General features: G+C 47.1%; 1 protein-coding gene across 1 annotated transcript in view; it reads left to right on the top strand.

The window, feature by feature from the left end:
• Positions 1-19,535, top strand: part of GALNT18 (polypeptide N-acetylgalactosaminyltransferase 18) — a 351,210-nt gene that overhangs the window by 295,416 nt on the left and 36,259 nt on the right. Inside the window, exons 8-9 of the mRNA XM_042904615.1 lie at positions 2,303-2,440; positions 8,045-8,140. Of these exons, the coding sequence (XP_042760549.1) occupies positions 2,303-2,440; positions 8,045-8,140 (234 nt within the window). The remainder of the gene's footprint in view (positions 1-2,302; positions 2,441-8,044; positions 8,141-19,535) is intronic.

Here is a 19,535-nt window from a genome sequence, read left to right as displayed (position 1 = left end):
ATGGGTATTTCTCCCACCTTCGATTAGATAAGGAGAGAGACCAACTTTCCCTTGATCCTGAATGTAAAAAGAAAGTTTTCCTGTGGGAACCCAGAATTTTAGGAAAGCACGGGGGCCTTCTAGAGACAGATTCTTCCAGTGGCTCCCCATAAATGCTGAGACACAGTGTTAATTTGTCATATAAAGGCAATGATAGCATGAAGGGGAAGGCCTGGGTCCTAGCAAATACCTTTGTGATATCAGGATAAGGGGCAGAGAAGTTTAAAGAGCTAATACTTAACAGATCCCTTGGGGTGGGGCTGGGGCTGGGGCTGGGGCTGGGGCTGGGGCTGGGGCTGGGGCTGGGGCTGGGGCTGGGGTGAGTGGCAGGTTACATTTATTGCCAGCTTTTATCTATAATACTTCATAAATATTTTCTCAACCTAGTTTTCATCAATACAGTCCAGGCTCAGCGGTAGGTCTGGGGCACAGAGATTAGTCTAACATGTTTCCTGGATCCAGCAGAGAAAGGCCAAGTAGCAGTTGCTGGAAAGTTCTCGGGGCAGGAGCCGAGGAATAGACAAATTATAGATGAGGTCATCTAGAAGTACTCAGAAGACATTGCCCCTTAGCAGTCTAGAACTTAAACTTCAGGCTGTAGTAGGTTCACATTTTTATGTTACCTAAATTCTAGTGGGAAAAATAAATGTATTTCTTCTGTATCTACACTCTCTTGTTACTCAGGCCTCCATGGTCGAATACCAAATACTTGTCCTGATCACGTGCAGATTTGTGCAGCGGCCATCTTTGTGATTTTTCTCAGACATTAACTCAAACTCTGTTCATTTCATGATCTTCCCAACCCCAGTAACTTGATCCCCAGAGCTGTTGCTAGAAGCAGGAGGTTCACACAGCCAGCACACAAGTACCAGTGCCAGTAGGAGAGAGCTGTTATTTCCCTGTCTTCCTCTCTCCCTACTCTGGGCTTACGAAATACCACGTGCCCGCTCTGGTCCCTGGCTCCGTGGTGTCATCCTCTGAGATGTCACGGAGTCTCCACCTGATCCCCAGCTAGAGAGACTCCTCACCATCTTCTGCTGTGACATCAACTCTTTCTCAGCTGATTCTGTGCCCTGTTCCATGGCTGGTGTTCAGGCCCAGGGACTCAGTGTTCTCCCCTTTGCTCTGAGACCGCAAGGAATATGGGGGCCTCTCTCTCTCTAAATCAAGGACACATCCATGTCTCCATTAACACTTCTTGCCTGCTATACCTTGATGGCTCAGAGGCCACCACTCTGATATACCTGGGAAGTGAGAGACACAACTACTCTCTACACTAAGACCCCCAAGCTAAGAGAGGGTCTGCTTCTCCCACAAGGACCTGGTCTTAGGAGGCAGAGGACAGGCTCTTCTAGATGCATAGCATAGGTTAAAAATGCAAACTCCCGACCTGGGTTGATTGGGTGCAACTCTCAGCTCCCCCATTTATCAGCTGTAGGACTTTGGGCAAGAGGTCACTGAACCTCTCTTTGTCTCAACTCATCTATAAAACAGTGCTACCCTATAGGTTTAAGTGGGCCACTGTATATGCATATAAACTTCTGTGCAGGTTTCATGCAGGACAGAACCTACCACATTGCGAGCATTACAGAAGGCTTTTCTGCCGCAGTTATTAGGAATAGTATTTGAATTAGTACTATTCCACCTTCCACTTTTTCCCTCCCTCCCTCTTTCCCCCCACAGCTCAGAACTTCTCATCTTCTAGCATGAGGTAGAAAAAACTGTACTCCAACTGTGTGCTCCAGCTCCTTCCACCTACACCTAGACCACAGGTTTTTTTGTTCCATTTATTTTTTTATTTTTTTTTAACGTTTATTTATTTTTGAGAGAGACAGAGAGAGAGAGAGAGAGAGAGAGAGACTGAGCATGAGCGGGGGAAGGGCACAGAGAGAGGGAAACACAGAGTCCGAAGCAGGCTCCAGGCTCTGAGCTGTCAGCACAGAGCCCGACATGGAGCTCGAACCCACAAGCCGTGAGATCATGACCTGAGCTGAAGTCAGACACTTAACCGACTGCGCCACTCAGGCGCCCCTTGTTCTATTTATTTTCAAAGGCTTTTAGTGACAGTCCCCATCAGTGCTGACCTCACATTTCAGTGCCCACATGGGGACAGTCATGGGGCTAAGGACATGTGGGGAAATGAAGGAGTTAATGTCCCACATCCTCCCTTCACTAGGCAGTCTCCAGGAACGTTGGCTGGGAGGTCTGGGGAGAAGCCATGTCCTGGTGGTGGCTGTATCTCTGCATTTGCACACCCACGCAGGACTCTGGAATCGACATTGGGGACATCACCGCAAGGAAGGCCCTGAGAAAACAGCTGCAGTGCAAGACCTTCCGATGGTACCTGGTCAGCGTGTACCCGGAGATGAGGATGTACTCGGACATCATTGCCTATGGAGTGGTAAGGACCTGCCCCTTGGGGTTCACTCAGACACAGAGAGCAAGGCCAGAGAGAGGTATAGAGTCAGGGGAGAGCCTGACTCCACGGGACCTCTGGTAGACCAGCGGGCAAAAGGCAGCTTTTGGTTTCATAGACAGAACCTCTCTGTTCCCTTGAGATGTGCTTAGTCTCTCCTCTGGAGCCTCAAGCAATTTAGCTCTAGCCTCAAACCTGCATGTGCTACTTAATAAAACAAAACCCTGCAGTTAGGTTAAGATTGCGAGGTAACATACCAATCACCCACTGTTCCCCAAGCAACGGGTACCTGAGGTTCTAGTGACCAGCCTGTATGCCTCCCCCACTGAAGGGGCTTATGCTTTCCACTCACACGCACAGCCTCTAGGAAAGGAGTTCTGGAACACAACCTTCTTGAGTTCACTGTATTTGGGGGGAAGCGCCAACCCCCTGTTGTTTGGCACAGAGCAGTTACCCTTATGGAGGGCAGAGCACAGGGTTTGGATGCAGACAGATGTGGTTCGGATCCAAACCAATCTTGACCAAGCTGCTTCTCAGTCAAGTGTCTTAACATCTATGGGCCTCAGTTTCTCCCTATGTTAAATGGGGCAAAATAATGCTGTACTCCTAGAATAGAAAAATGTCTCAGCTATATAAATATATATCCTGACGACTTGTATTTTCTAAGGTTAAAATACTTTTAATATGGTAAATTCTACCATTATCCCAATGTTCCCAGGACGATTCAACTCTTAAAGTATTTCCAATGATACCTGATTGATTTTTTTGATATCTCATCTGGTCTTTGATTCCTGAACACATAGAGCTTTTCTGCTGACAGCTATAAGCCCCCAAAACTACATAAATTTCTCACCACCTTGTTCCGGGTGGGGGGGGTGACAAAAAGGCAAAGTGACCTTCCCATGTTCACATAGGTCATTAACACAGAACTGAGTCTAAAACATCATCTTTTTTTCTTAATTTTTTTTAATCTTTATTTTGAGACAGACAGAGTGTGATCAGGGGAGGAGCCAAGAGAGGGGGGGACACAGAATCAAACGCAGGCTCCAGGCCCTGAGCTGTCAGCACAGACCCCAAAGCAGGGCTTGAACTCACGAACGGTGAGATCATGGCTTGAGCCGAAGTCGGATGCTTAACCGACTGAGCCACCCAGGCACCCCCTAAAACATCAGCTTCTGATAGCATTCTGCTCCCTCTCTTTGGAGAGAATCCCTGCAGACCTTTTTGATATTCTAGGATGAAACTCAGAAGAAGAACTGTGACCTCCCCTCCGATAAGCTGTGGTCAAAACTGAGTTGAAGGCCTGCCTCAGCAGGAATATAATGGGCATAGCATCTGCTTGGGTTGGGGTGAGAGGAAAATGCTCGCTGAGGATGGGCCTCCATGTTCTCAGTGGGCCTCCCAACTCTGACATCCTAGGATGCTATAAGACACAGAGCCAGGATCCCAGGAATCCTGTCCCCCAATCAGACTTTTGTTGTCCAGCAGACCAACCTATAGGAGGGAGTCAGATCCTCCCACAAGAGTTTCCATGGCATGGTTGACATGTCCTGAGGAAATCACTCAGTGGCCCCTTGTGTCTCCATTTCTCAGGCTGGTGTAATTTGGGTGCCAGAAAACTTCTCACCTGAAGCTTCACATCCTCTTGTTCCCATGGAAACACACCAGACTATGAAGTACCTATCAACCCCATCTATCTCCCTAGGGCCATATTGAGGACACAGCTGTTACTGGTCCCCCTGCACTCTGCCCATAGCAAGTTGTATATGATGCTTGGCCATGGTTTGACCCAATCCCAAAAGGAGGGTTATGCTACTGTGGCTCTGGAGAAACTATTGGCCCCAAACCCCTGTGAGCTAGGGCCAGCTTCTGGATTCATGTTCTCACCAAGCTGTCAGCTATAGCTGAACAGTATCAGCCAAACAGTATTAACTACAGTGGGAAAGCAACAGTGGAGGTTTGTGTATACGGCCATTGCAGTACTGGGCCTTACCAAAAGCATTCTTGTCTTCCAAGCAAAAGGGTCTCATCTTAATGAAATGTACAGCAGAATTACCATGTAGCCCTCACCACCACACCCAGAAACCTTTCGTTGATCAAATAGTAAGTGGCATATACAGGGTTGAGATCTGGATCTGAGTCCTTAGTTAGAGCTGCTTTTACTCTGGTGTGCTGAAAAGCCATTCTCTCATCATCCCAAAGGACTGAGCAGTGCTAACCATCCCTGGGGCTAGCAGAGTCTCTGACCCCCACCCCCACATGTTCATCTGCCAGCCCCTGCTCAGGGAGCCCAGCCAGCCTCCCCTCCCTTCTGGCTCCTCCACAGCCTGGGCTCTGACAGAATAGAGACACGCTGGCTTGTCAAGGAGCATAATTAACTCTTAATGGGGGCAACAGGGTGAAGATGGGCAAAGCAGGATGCAGCCACAAGAGGATTTGCTGAGGCTGAATCATTCTTCCTGGTGATTATTTTTATTCTGAAATGCAGAGACCAGATGTCTTCTTGGGGGTAAAGCTTCTTCTTACTTTTTCCGTGCTAACTTACGCCAAACTACATTGCTCAGGTCAAATAACCTCCTGGAACTCTCAATGGGGCCTGGGTCAAGTCTATAACACAGCCCATTAATCCACTCACAGGTCCCATTAATGACTGCCACAGGCAGAAGGGCCTCTGGGCCCCATAGTGTGGGAATGGGTTTCCCCCGGAGGGTGGAGCTCCACGTCCAAGAGGCGGGGTCTTTGAATTCATCCCAGCTCTAGTGTGGACAGCGAAGATGGAATCTGGAAACAGACACACCCAGCTTCCAAACGTTAGCTTTGCCACTTACTCTGTGTGATCTTGGCAGGTTATAAAACCTTAAAAGTTATAGTTACACCATCTGAGGGGGCAGTTTTCAGTCTCAGGATTCTCGCCAGCTGCACGAGGGAAAGAACTTTACACTTGTCCACCTGCCAGTGTTGTTCATTTGGGAATGCCATCCATTTGTTCATTTTCTTCACTAATTCATTCATTCCACATGGATTTACTGTCTGCTATGGGCCAGGAGTGGCCCGTGTCACAGACCATGAGAAAGACATAGCCCCAGCCTGCTCAGACAGGGGAGAAAGGCACGTGAAGAAGCAGTAAGAACACAGCACACCAAGTGCTACAGTAAGAGAAATGGAGATGATGATGAAGCATAGGGCCATGACCTTACACCCAGATGTGGGTCAGGAAACACTTCCAGAGCAACAGAGAAGCTGAGAGCAGAAGGAAGAAGAGGACTTCGTCTGACAAAATGAAGGCAAAAGTAGAGGTGACACGGGGAAGGGCCCATGCAATGGAAATGGCATCACAGATGACGAGGTGAAGCAGACCTTCCTATGCCACTGTTCCTCACCCTTAAAAGAGATCATATTACCTGGCTGCATTGCTCTGAGGATTAGGGGAGATAACACATGGAAAGCACTTCATATGGTAGCTGGCACATAAATGCAGCCATAAAAGCTAGTTTCCCTGAATGGCTCTCAGGAAGGTTATAGCCGTAATAATAGTAGCTAACAATTATTGCACATTTGCTATTTACCAGGCTCCATGCTATATACTCATAGGTAGTGTCTCATTTAACCCTCATAACAACCCTGTGAGGTAGGCACTATTATTATCCCTATTTTAGAGAGGAGAAAACAGACAAGAAGGAGTAAATGTTCTTTGTCCAAGACCACACAGCTGGAGCCAGGATTCCATCCCAGCCTGTCTCTCCCAACAGCATCAACAGACCACCTGCTTAATGGGGGAGGAAGGACACAGAGCTGGGGCACTTTATCAAAAGCCACCACCTACCTCCTCACCCAGGGGATGGCTTTGAGAACCTAGCAGAAAGCCAAGTCTGACATCAGGGCTCCATGGACCTTTTGCTTTTGCTTTGCGACAGCTGTTAGCGGGTCTCACTAATGGATTACAGTTCTCAGCTTTAGATGTGACACCCACCTCTCTGTAGGCTGTGGGAGAAGTCCAGAGAGTGTTTATGTATGCTGCCTCACACAGGAAGCCAAATAGTTCTTTTATAAACGAGGATTTGCTACATAGATGTTTCTGGAGCCTCTGCCTAGGGAGCTGGCACACATTTATATTTCTTCAGAACTTCCAAACTGCAAGTTTGGGATTGAGATGCCTTTGCCTGGTAGAGGAGAAGAAGCTCAAGAGAAAAGAATTTGACTCTGTTCCTTGTCCCCTGTCAAGAACAGGGGATTCACAGAGCACACACGTGCCTCTGGTTGTTGCATTTTGCACCCCTAATTGGGTCCATTGCCTTCCTGCCACAAGTTGTCAAGACCATGAAAGCTCAGCCGCCATCAGTCTCTGGCCTCCTTGGCTAGATGCCCCACCTGTGTGGTCCATTGCCCTGGTCTTCCCTGAATTCCAACATCCCTCTTCTGTTCTAAGCAGAGTGCTTCGGTTGCTAACAAGAGCTATATATCAGCTAGCTCAAGTTGAGGTGGCTAACGATACCACAAACTCTAATGGGCACAGGAAGTAAAGTGCAGCTGGACATGGGCACCCGAGCCCGGAAGCCACTAAAGCCATAGCAGGGGCAGAACTTCTCTAATCCTGTCTCATGCTTCATTTCTTCTTTGGCCACATTGGATCTCTCAGCTTACATATGGCCCGATAGATCCCCCATGCCCAATCTAAATGGCTTCACAATTCTTGTGGCCACCACCCATTGACCACACTGACTCTCTCATCTAGAGTTCTAGGACAGAGTAAGAGGATGATGAGATGGTTACATTCCAGAAGGAGAAGGATGGAGAATAGAGAAAGAAATAGAATTATTAACTCATTCTAAACTGCATGTTGGTGCCCACCATGGTCTACTCAGCTATAGCTGGTGAGCAGGGCCATGTGGACCATAACCTGTCCTCTCTAGGGACTGGAAGTAGACATATGCCAGAAAGGAACATAGAATATTGGATTTCTTACCAGACATGGTAAGACACTGGTCCATGGTACCCAGGCACTGGTTCTATTGATTGCTATGTGCCTGTAGGTGAGGATAAGAGATACCTCTCTCTTCCCCTACTCCCATCCTGGACCCCTTATCCACCTGTCTGACCTCCACTCTGGAGATTCATCATCTGGGCACCACAGGGGCCAAGCCAGCCCCTGTTGGATCTGCAGGAGGCAGAAAGGACCCAGAGAACATCTCAGGCCTGAAGGCAGCTAACATATTGCCCACTTTGCCCAACCTTCCAGAGCAAAGACTTCTAACCAAGGACTATTGAAAGCCGTGGTGCCACCCCTATGGGAATAGACAGGGTAAAGAACCTGGCACCATCTTGTGCATGTGTGAATATCTTTTATTTCTATCTGGACTGTCACATTTTAACAACACAAAAATGCTTCTCCTTCACAGGAGGCTGGTTTTCCCTCAGCACCTTCATGCAAGGCAAAAGCTGGTGGTTATTGCTCTCCACAGTATTCAAGGGACCGTGGGGCAATTATGGACATGGGACTTGTCTCAGTGGAATGCTGGCTTCTCCTGACTTAATGCATATGTTTCTCTGTTCCTTTCTCCTTGGTGTGGCTACCTTTCCTCTGGTGTCCAGCTGCAGAACTCTCTGAAGACTGATTTGTGTCTTGATCAGGGTCCAGACACAGAGAACGTTCCCATCGTGTACATCTGCCATGGGATGACACCACAGGTGAGTTCCCGGAGAGAGGCTCTTGTTGGGGGTGTACACATGTATGTCCAGTGTGGAGAAGGATAGCTAAAGTCATGTTGTGGCTACTGTAGGCCCAGAGGCTTCCAGGGCTCTTCAATAAGAGTATGCTCATGAGTAGAAGAGGAGAGTCATGCCTGCCTTGCCTGGAAGGAGGTGGGGGGAGCAGATGCTAGGATGCCTGGATCCCCTGGGGTGGGGAGCAAGGAAAGGGATAAATTTCTAAAGAGGAACGCCTGCCTTATTGGGGAAACTATGGGTAAATCTCAGTCCTCGCTTTGGCAGTCATGCCCTTCCCTAGCGGGCGGGAACCCAAGGTCCCCCCAAGCTCCCTGACATCTCAGAATCCCTTCACAGTGCCATTTCATGGCGTCTGGGCTCTGCCCTTTAGTAGATCACAGCTGGAGCCAAGATCTATAGCCAGGAGAACTTTTCTAGCTCTTAGGACTTTCTCCTGGTGGAGAATGAGGGGAAGCTACCAGGGAAATAATTTATCCTAGGAAAAATTAGCCAGTCATAGCCTAGGCTCCAGATATCCAAAGAGGGTGCTGAAACACAGGCAAGAGAAATGGTTTATTCAATAGAGTACAACGGACAGCCATTTTTCCACGGATGCCACAGACTGACCTGTTCTGACACTTTCAGAGTTTACTTATCTTACCTCCAGAAGGGCACGATTTTTTTTTAAAAGATGGTATAGAAGATGTGTATATTTGTGCAATTATAACTGAGTGTTTAAAAGAGTGGTTACCCACCTAAACATACAACTGAAGGCTATCACGATGTGTGTGTGCTGAGACTTACAGCAACTGTCCACTGTGACCTCCACCCGCTCGTCCTTTATGGGGGCCAAGCTGCTGTGACATCACTGACTGGTCAGTTGTAGGTCAGCAGATCACACTCTCCCCACACCACACAGTATAGCAGCTCATTCCTCATTCTTACAATGCTGCGATATTTTTCACAGATCACTATTTTTATGTAAACTTTTTATTGACGCACAATATACGTACAGAAAGTAGCCAATTGTAAGTGTACAGATTAGCGAGTTTTCAGAGCAAATGCACCAACATAACCAGTCCCTAGATTAAAAAAAAAAAAAAGAGCATTATTACCTGATTCTGAATTTTATATAAATAGGATCCTAGGGTGTATGCTTTCTCATGTTGGCTTCTGTCTTTCCTCATCATATTTGTAAAGTTCCTCCACGCTGCTACATGTAGCTGTAATTTTCATTACTGTGTAATTTTCCATTTTATGAATATACAGTATTGCCTATATATCTATGGCTGATGGACACCTGGGAAATTGCCAGTTTGAGAGTATCATGAATACTGCTGCTATGAACATCCTGTTCATGTCTTTTGGTGCACATTTGGACTCATTTCTTTTGGATTTATACCCGAGTCAAATCACTGAATCATAGGGTTGATGTGTGTTTACTTTTAGCAGACAATGGCTGCATTTGTCAGCTGGGGCTGCTGTAACAAAATGTCACGGGAATTTATTTTCTCACAGTTCTGGTGGCTGGGAAGTTCAAGATCAAAGTGCTGGCTGATGTGGTTTCTGGTGAGGGCTCTTTCTGACTTGCTGATGGTTACCTTCTCTGTGTCCTCACACAGCAGGAAGAGAAAGAATGAGAGAGCTCTGGTGTCTCTTCTTGAAGGGACACTAATCCCATTAGATCAGGGCTTGACTCTTATGACCCCATTTAACCTCAAAGATTTGGAAAATTCTCATCCTGTCCATATGGCATGTTCTGAAGAGAACTCTGAGTGTGACTAAACAACTGTTTGATTAAGAGATCATGGTAGGACTCGTGGACTCAATCGGCCATCACAGCAGCAGAAGCCATAAATAGAGATGAGCTTATACCAGCAGAGACACTGGAAGCCTCCACTGAAGAGAGGACAGAATGAAGGCAGGCTGATGGGTTTCTTAGATTTCACAAGGCAGGAGCATAGAGCTGTTCAGCTGTGAACATGCACTATTCCTCAAGAGAAGAAAGATGCTGAAGGCCAGACCCACCAACAAACCCAGGGGCAAGGCTGTCACCTCAAAGGGCAGGCCTACCTCTCTGGTTTCAGTGGTCCAGGATGATCCCTCCCAGGACCTCAGGGGTAGGGTTAAAGCAATGAGTGGCTTGGGCAGGGCCACCTCAGAGGGCCAAAGGGTCAGGCAACTCCACAGAGCCATAGGGTGATGCCACCCCAGTGGGCCTAGAGGGAAGGGCATCAAGACAAAGGGGATTGTTCTCAAGCCTTGAGATTAAATGGAATTAGCCTTGCTGGGTTTTGGATTCATTTGGGATCCATCACCTCTTCCTTCCAATTTCCCCCTTCTGGAACACACTTGTCTAACTGGTGTTTGCCCAGCCACCGTATTTTAGAAGCACATAACTTCTCTGATATCACAGTTTCTCAGCTGGAGAGAACTTTGCCTTGGAATAAATCACACTTTGAGCCTCATGCCCATCTGATTTTGATGATACTTTGATGACATTTGGACTCTAGAGTTGATGCTGGAATGACTTAAGATTTCAGGGGCTGTTGGGATGAAACAAATGCATTGTGCTTGGGAGAAGGAAATGAACTTGGGGGGGGGCAGGGGAAGAATGCTATGGACTGAATTGTGTCACCCCCAAATTCATATGTTGAAGCACTAACCCTGACTGTATTTGGAGCAAGGAAGTAATTAAGGTTAAATAAGGTTATAAAGGTAGATCCCTGATCTTATAGAATTAGTGTCCTTGTAAGAAGAGACACTACAAAGTTTCTCTCTCTCTCTCTCTCTCTATCTTTCTGTCTCTGCCATGTGACAACACAGCAATAAGGTGGTTAGCAAGCTAGCAAGGGAGCTCTCCCTGGAACCTGAAGGCACCAGCACTTAGATCTTGGACTTCCCAGCCTTCAAAACTGTGGGAAAATGACTTTCTGTTATTTAAGCCACCCAGCCTGTGATACTTGTGGTGGCAACCCAAGCCAACCCAGTATACTGTCAAACAGATTTCCAAATTAAGTAGTTCAATTTTCACTCGTGCCAACCACATGTTATCTAGTTGTTCCACATCCTTGCCAACACTTGGTATTACCTGTCTTTTTAAATTATAGACATTGTGGCAGGTGTATAGTATCACACCATTGTTTTAATTTGCATTTCTCTGATCATTAATGCAGTTGGACACTGGAGTTTTCAGCTCAGAAATTCCCCAGGTTATTCTTGAGTATGGGCCAACGTGGCCAGGTCACAAGTAGTTTTGTCTTTTTGCCAATTCCTTGTCTTCTTTTTAATACATGCAGTCCAGGAGACAATGAAGGGACTTGCTTTTAACAAGTCTAGGTGGAAATCTGCAGGATTGTTGCTTATCTGGATCATTGGACAAATGTTGAGTGTTTTCTCTGTGGGATAGCAGATGTCAGTTTGGGCAAAGGCTGCCAGTCTACTAGCTGCTGCTGGTTCAATATAGGGCAGTCTGTGTTGTGGCTAAGAGCATGGATTATGGAATCAGGTCATCTGGAATCAAAAATCAGCTTCAATGCTCTCTAGTTGTCACATTTTTAAATGGGCAAGTTTTTAAAGGTGGGCCTATTGTATTTTTGTAAAATATGGATTCATAGTGGTATATACCATCAAGGTTGTTGTAAAGATTTAATACATGTAAAGTATTTAAAATAGTGCCTGGTAGGGGCGCCTGGATGGCTCAGTCGGTTGGGCGGCCGACTACAGTTCAGGTCATGATCTCACGGTCTGCGAGTTCAAGCACCTCATCGGGCTCTGTGCTGGGAGCTCAGAGCCTGGAGTCTGCTTCAGATTGTGTCTGTCTGTCTCTCTCCCCCTCTCTCCCTCTCTCAAAGATAATAAACATTAAAAAATGTTTTAAATAGCGCATGGTATATAGTAAGCACTCAATATTAGATGTTAATGTTGCGATAGTGCTATACTATTACTATTGCTTTTTCTTATTAAGCCTTGCTCAGTATAAATACCTTCAAGATTCTAACTCCAGCCCACACTGGACTGACTTTCCTTGACCTCATGGGCCATGTGCTATGGATTCCTGCCCTGGTCAAAGCCTACCCCTAGACTAATGGAGCATCACTGAGTTTCTGTGACAGCAAAAATACAGTGGAATAATGGAAAGGGGGGCTTCGGGAATCCTGAGTTCTAGGCTTGGTCTTGCCACACATTTGTAATGTCACCTTAACCCTCTCTGAGCCTTTGTTTTATCCTTTTATTGAGATATGGTTGTACACTAAAGTACATATATCTGAAGTGTTCAGTGAGTTTCCATATTTTCAGGCAACCACGTAGGCAGCATCCAGATTGAGCCTGTCATCCCACTGGGCTTTCCTCATTCCTCCTCTTGGTCAATACTCTACACCCAAAGGTAATGGCAATTCTGATCCCTAGCACCACTGATTCGTCTCATCTGGGCCTGTCTTCTGTGCAAATGAGGAAGCTGTGCTGGCCAGCTGTAGGCCCAGCTCTACCAGCTCTATCTACTTACCTTCAATTCCTTCGTTCTGAAATTTAGTTGGCCTGAGAAGCTGTGAGTTTGTGCTGGGCTTGCCAGGAAGGCTGGGAGCTGCCTTCCCTCGGTGCTTTATGAATCAACTCCTTCATGGAGATATGCAGCAAGTCTTAAAGACTTGGGTCCCCCCTCCCCATTCCTGTACTAGGCTGTACAGGGAGCACAGGGTCCCAGTTGCCTTCTCCCGCCAGGCCCACAGAGGAGGTGCACAGTTGTTAGTGCCCAGAGATAAGGAGGCTCGAGACTAACCTCAGATCAAACCCATTTCCCAGAACAGGGTGGTAGGTAACCTGCCATGGCAGGAGTTTTTTGAGTCTGGCCTGTCCTGTGGCCCAAGAGGATGGGGTCATCCTGGAGATGGGCTATGTGTCCTTGGTAGAGTTCCTCCATCCACCAGACATAGAAGCAGGCGCACAGGATAAGCAGTGGGTGATAAGGCAGGGCTTCTGACTGGCAAGCCTTCCCAAAGGTATCCACTAGCCCTTAAAAACTTCACTGGCTCCTGGGGGGTGGGGCGAGGTGGGTTGGATGGGGAGGAGCAAAGGAGAGGCTTAGGGCTATCACCTTAGTATGTGGTCAGGGTACACCTCATGAGGGGACTTTGGACAAATATAGAGCCTGAATCTCTTAGACTTGGTCCAAATCAGACCCTTGATATGTATTTCCAGGAACATTCCCCCCCCCCCCCCCCCACTGACAGCTCTTGGAAAAATCTCTCGTTACCATGGCCACAGAGGCCACAGAGAGACCAGGGAAGTTCACTTATGCACAGATGAGACTGCCACATACAACTGTGCAGGTGGTACACTGCACAACTCCAGGGGAGGGACGTGGCACCTCACATTGTTGTCTGGGGAGTAGAGATCAGCCCAAAGTTACAGTCTTTCTAGACTCTGCTAGGAGTTCCTTCCTTGATAGGAAGCTTGAAAATGCTGAAAGGCAAACGATGAGGCAATATATAGTGGTCAAGAACCAGACCGTCTGGGTTCGAATCCCAGTCAGACCACTTACCAATTGGGTTCCTTGAATAGGTGTCAAAGTTTCCTTGTGCCTCAATTTTCTCACCTATAGAATAGATATTATAGCAGTACCTACCTTCAGGGTTATTATAAGAATTAAATCAACCAATGCACATAAAGCACTGAGACAACAAACCTGGTACACAGTCATTGCTTACTAGATATTGGCTCTTATTATTACAAGATTGGTAAAGAAACTCAAGACTGTCCTTGAGAACGGGAATTGTTTAGCCTGGAGAGGAACAGATCTAAGAGAGACATGAAAATGTCCAAAATTATAAAAGGCACATATTTTTGGCTGAGTATACAGAAACTCTTCCCAGTCATTGGCTCTGATGATACTGTGACCTCTCCATCATCAGAAGTGTCCAAGTCAACTCTGGTGGACTCCAGGGGCATTATGAAAGGTTCCTATATCATGTAGGTGCTTAAGCTAAGAAATCCCTAAGGGCACTCCCACCCTAGAATTGTATGACCTTTTAATTCATTACATTTTTTTTCTTCTGAAATCAGTGAGAGTCCAACATGTACCAGGTCATGTTCTTGGCCCTGGGAAACAGTCATGAGCCAGATGGAAGTCACTGCCCTCATTAAGTCCCCATTCTAGGGCTGGAGACAGACTGTTCTATATTTTTTAATCCTCAAGTCTTCACCACAGCCAGGGCTTGAACTCTTCTCGCTCCTAAGAATTACACATGTGGCCAGAGTTGAGCCGTGTGGCTTGGATTTCAGCCAAGCACGGCCAAGAATGGTGAAGGAAGAAAAAGGTCAAGAAGGCAGGACAGCAAGATGATCCAGTTTATCCCGCTGACCCGGAGAGTCATTTCCCTTTCTCATTTCCTTCTTTCAGATTTCTAACTTATTCCATTTGGGGTTTTAAAACCAGAAAGAATCTGTATCAGTCAGGTAATAAACAATCCTCAAACCTCATTGCCATTAATCAAACAAGTTTATTTTGTCAATTCAAAAAAGTAAAACATGATTCTTAAAATCAAAATGAACATGTGACAAAAACTTATTTAATTCCTTAATCAGGGAGCCAGTAAGAAGGTTAAGCAATTCTGGAGAGCATTTGAGGAGCTCAGGATCTCTAGGCATTTTCTAAAAAAGAAAGTTAGAATAAGATTGCTAGATTAGATACAAAAGCAGTCAATGTCCTATAGGGAAATAAAATCGTAGCCTTTAGTGTGATCTTTACTAGACAAATCTGGAAGTTACCATTTAACTTCCTAGTGTTTGGCTACCAGTCAAAAGGTAAATAACAAAGTCAAACACAGGTACATTCTCCTGGAAAATTGCATACCCTTGGGTGGGCTTGTTCACGCCCCAGTAGGATATTGAAAGGACAGACCATTTCCTCTCCCATTTTGCCTTATTTCCAGGTTTTAGACATTTCTCTTACTCTGTTCACAAAGCTGGCTAAAGGCAGAGTGCCTCTTCAGGCCATTAGTGACATCCCTTGTGGATGCGCTGTCTGACCACGTGGCCTTTCCCGTAGATTATTTCCTAAGGCAGTCATCACAGTGGACCACGGCCTGGGTGGCTTAAACAACAGAAGTATATCGTCTCACAGTTCTGGAAGCTAGAAGTCCAAGACCAAGGTGTTGGCAGAGCTGTGCTCCCTCTGAAGGCACCAGGAAAGGATCTGTTTCGGGCCTCTCTCCTAGCTTCTGGTAGTTCTTGGCTACCAAGAACTCTATTTGTGGTAGCATACCACCTCCGTGTGGTGTTCTCCCAGGTCTCTGTCCCTTGTCGTAAGGATGCCAGCCATACTGGATTAGGGGCCACCCTACTCCCGTGTGACCTCATCCTGACTTAGTTACATCTGCAATGACTATTTCCAAAGAAGGTCCCATTCTGCGATACTGGGGGGTGGGGGATTAGGACTTCAACATACGAACTTTTGAGGTACACAGTTCCACCCACAACCCCCCCTCAAAGGGGAAGAGTGTGCCTGGAACTCTGATTTTCATGCCTCAAATGAAAAGTGCCTCACCTTACTTCCTCTCACGTCTGATTCACCAGAGCCAGTCACACAGCCCTGCCAGCTAACTACCGAGGGTGTGGGAAGCTAGGGTTTTCTGCATGCCCAGGAAGCCGGTCTCTGCCACAGAAAATTAGATATTTGCTAAATCACTTCCACCTCTGACAAATAAGAAAACAGGAAAATGATATGAGCAGGCTAGCCTGAGCCTGTATGTACTGCAGGTCACTGACAAACACAGGGCTAGGAAGGGGGCTTGTATTTTGGCTTCCAGTTTCTTCTCCAGCTTCGATCATTCGTTCTTCAAACATAGGAGACAGGTTGTGTTTCAGGAAGTCCCCAAAGTTTGGAAAGTTTTGTTTTCCTTGAAAAACCAATTTGGTCTAGTGATAGGAACGGTAACATAGAGCAACTTCTAGTGGGGACACGGTGAGCTGGAAAGAGTGACTGGGTTCACATCCGTGTTTAAACCCTGTGAGAGATTCTGCTTCTGTGTTTTTTAAAAAGTTTACTCTCATATAGTTGTGATGTTCTCAGCTCTGGGTAGGAGAAAGCATAGTGTAACTAATCAAATTAGTGAGGTGAAGCTGCTGGGAAGCATGCTAATTGGTTAATGAGTAAACGTAACCATTTTATTTAAATTAGCAGCAAATTTCAAGCTATCCTCAAAATAACTGAGAATATTAGCCCTAATTAGTGTAACAGCCTGGAAAATTTCTTCTGCTGGGAAAAATACAACAATAGGGTCTCCCCACAGACTCCGTATTTATTCAATCAATCACTCCTTCACTCATTCATTCGCTCATTCAAGAAACATGCACGGAGCATTACACTTTATGCCACGAATTGGGAGTGGCAAAGGCACTTTGCCCAGGCCCCACATCTGGAGGGGTCCCAGTGCGGACAGGAAGCCAGGCACTGGGATCGTCACAGTTCATACGATGCAGCCTGCTGCCCCTGATCACCTTCTCATCAGCCCATCAAAGGACGGATAGCACAGGACAGGGTCTGGGGGCTTCTCCTGTTCTTTGCTGCCTCCATCTTCTAGGCTACAAAAGGCCCAGGGAAAACAGTGCGTTTCCTACAGGAATGTGAATTCCTGGCTGTAGACGAAAGATGAAAGGATCTTTAACTCCCTCTAAAGCTTTGGAAATACTTACACCGCCACGTTGTGCTTCAGGAAGTGCTTTTTGACTCAGAAATATAAAGATTAGAGTTTAAAGAAGTATTCTATTTTTACCCAGAGACAGCTTTCACATTAGATCGGGTAGTAGGTTTCATAAAAGAAAAGTGTGGCATTCTAGATGGACTTTGGTGCCTTTGCGTTTTTAGATTTTTTTGGAATTTCTTCATTTTTTAAAGTTCTAACTTGGCTGTACGTGCATACACACGTGCCACTCCCATGTGGGGCTGTAACGGAGCCAGGTCTCCGGCCCTGGCGGGCGCTCCTGGGGGACATTAGAGGCCTCTCATGGACTGTGCACACATCCCCCAGATGTCCCAAGTAACACCTCAGAGACAACTGAAGAGTCTTACTTTGCACGGCAAGAATTTAAATCACCAGCCGCTTCTCTGTGACCTTTGGAAGGTTTCTCCACTTCTCTAGGATTTTTATTTATCAGTACATCAGAATGGCTGGCACTGAATGGCTGTGAGGTTTTGAAAAGCTTTCTTGAGTTTACCCCCTGGCTCTGCTAGGATCAAAGTGCGCCCCGCGCACCTCCCAGTGTGTGGCTTTGCTGCCCAGGTACCAGCTGACAAACGTTGGCACCGTGCCCTAACTGGGTTCCAGTTTGAGGGGAGCCTCAACCAGCCTTGCAACTTAGGCGGACGCCTCCAGGTCTGCATGATGCAGGGCCTCATCAGAGGTTTATTGGCCCCTGAGCTGTGGCATCTCATATTCCAGGGCCATCATTTCCACAGGAGGCAAAGTGGTACTTCTGGCAGAATGACTGGTGACACTCTGATGGCCTGTGCATGACAGCTTCTGACCCCGTGCATAGAACATGCCTGCAGGTGCTAGATCACACCCGAGGGTGGCCTCTCCGAGTGTGCAAAAGTGGGACGCTTGAGGCTGGGATGGGGAGGGCTGACCATCTGCAGTCATCCCAGCCACCCCACCCTGACCCCGAACCCCCAGGGCTGGAGTGGCTCCCTTCATCCTTACAGCCCTAGAAACATCCATGGAGACCCGGTGTCTAATGTATCCTGCCTGCATCCCGGGGCTCAAGAACTCACTGCACCCTATCTGCTCCTCAGTGAGGAGTGAATGCATGGTTTTCAATCCAGCCTGCGATCTCATTTCTTCCATACAGCCCTACTAGAGGACAGTAACTAGCCGGTCCTGGGCCGTGTGAGGGCTACTTGGGCGTGAATCCTGACTCTGCACTTAGAAGTTGTGTCACCTGGAACAGGATACTTAATTTCTCTTTACCTGGAATATCTAACTTAAAACCTAGTTCGCAGTAAAAACTACTTAACTATAGGAGGTTATGTTATCAGTTTGATTAATACACATTGTATTTATATATATGTATTTCTATATAAAAGACACATCATATATATGTGATTGCTATGTATTAGTCTCCCTAGATACCTTCCAGGTGTCATTTCATCTTAAAGCCCCATTGCCACCTTATTCCCACTTCAAAGATGTTGGCTCAAAGACGTAAAGATGTACCCAAGTCCCCACCACAGTGAGTGGTAGATGCAGGCCTCTAGGACCCAGAACATGATGGTAGGTGCAATTATATCACACCTCTCCTGGGGCAGAGGAAGAGGCTTGAACCTGGGAAGGGCAGGCATGCTGACCACCGGTGCTGCTTTCTTTCCTGGTACCGCCTCTCTTGGGCTCTAGATGCTTCCCCAGGGCACAGACCCATCACAAGGCTCCATCGCAGATAACCTTAGGCGGGTCCAGGGGCTATCAGCCTGGAGCTTGTCCCCACGCTGGGTGGGGGAGTGCAGCCGGTTTGGCACCTGCTTTCAAAAACCACCCATCTCCGTTTCCCTTTTGGTGGTTGCACTCGGAGCCCGAAGCATCAGCTCAGGGTGGGGGTGCGGGCACACAGTGGGGCACCGCCGGGGATGTTCGCTCACAGATGTTGGCGCCACACAGAGGGATGGTGAACTCTGCAGTGCTGCTCCTAAGCTTCGGTGCTAAAACAAACAAACAAACAAACAAACAAAAAAGGAGCCGCTTGATTTGTTATTCATTCCACGTGATATGTTCTTCACTTCATGTCCAGACTCCACAGTTAGAGTGGTAAACAGCGAGTTTTGCATGACTTTATTAAGCTCCCACAGGCCGGGAAGCAGCAGTCATTAGTAGCACCACGGTGGGCCAACACAGAGGAAAACAGTACTGTCTCACCACCCGGCGAGAGGCTGAACCTCACCCCCTCCACTCTCCAGCCTTGGGAGAGCTTTGCTTCTTAGGCTTCTAGCTTGGGGACAGGTCGCTGAACCAGCATCAGAGCCACTGAACTTAGATCCCACCTTGGACCTGGCTCTGTGCTGACAAATCCCTTCACTGCCCCCCAACCCCTCGCGTCAGCCTCCTGATCCGTCAAATGGGGCGGATGCCAAATTTAAATGAAGGAGCACACCCATATGTGCCTCACTCCAAGCCTGGCACAGGACCCTGCTCAGTAAGGTGGGTTTCCTATTCTAATTAGGGCAGTGTCCCCACACTTTTGAGAGCTCGCTAGTCTGCCTAGAGATAATGATACCAACAACAGCTTACCTTTGTTTACTGTTCCTCGGCATCTTTCTAAATGCTCTGTGTGCATAATCTCAGCTAATGCCCTCAGCAGCCCTGGGAAGTAGGTTCTGCTGTTACCC

The sequence above is a fragment of the Panthera leo genome, chromosome D1 (genome assembly GCF_018350215.1).
Source record: "Panthera leo isolate Ple1 chromosome D1, P.leo_Ple1_pat1.1, whole genome shotgun sequence".
NCBI classification, from domain to species: Eukaryota; Metazoa; Chordata; class Mammalia; order Carnivora; family Felidae; genus Panthera; species Panthera leo.
Note: the sequence above shows the minus strand (reverse complement) of the source record. Positions and strands in the feature narration are given on the sequence as shown.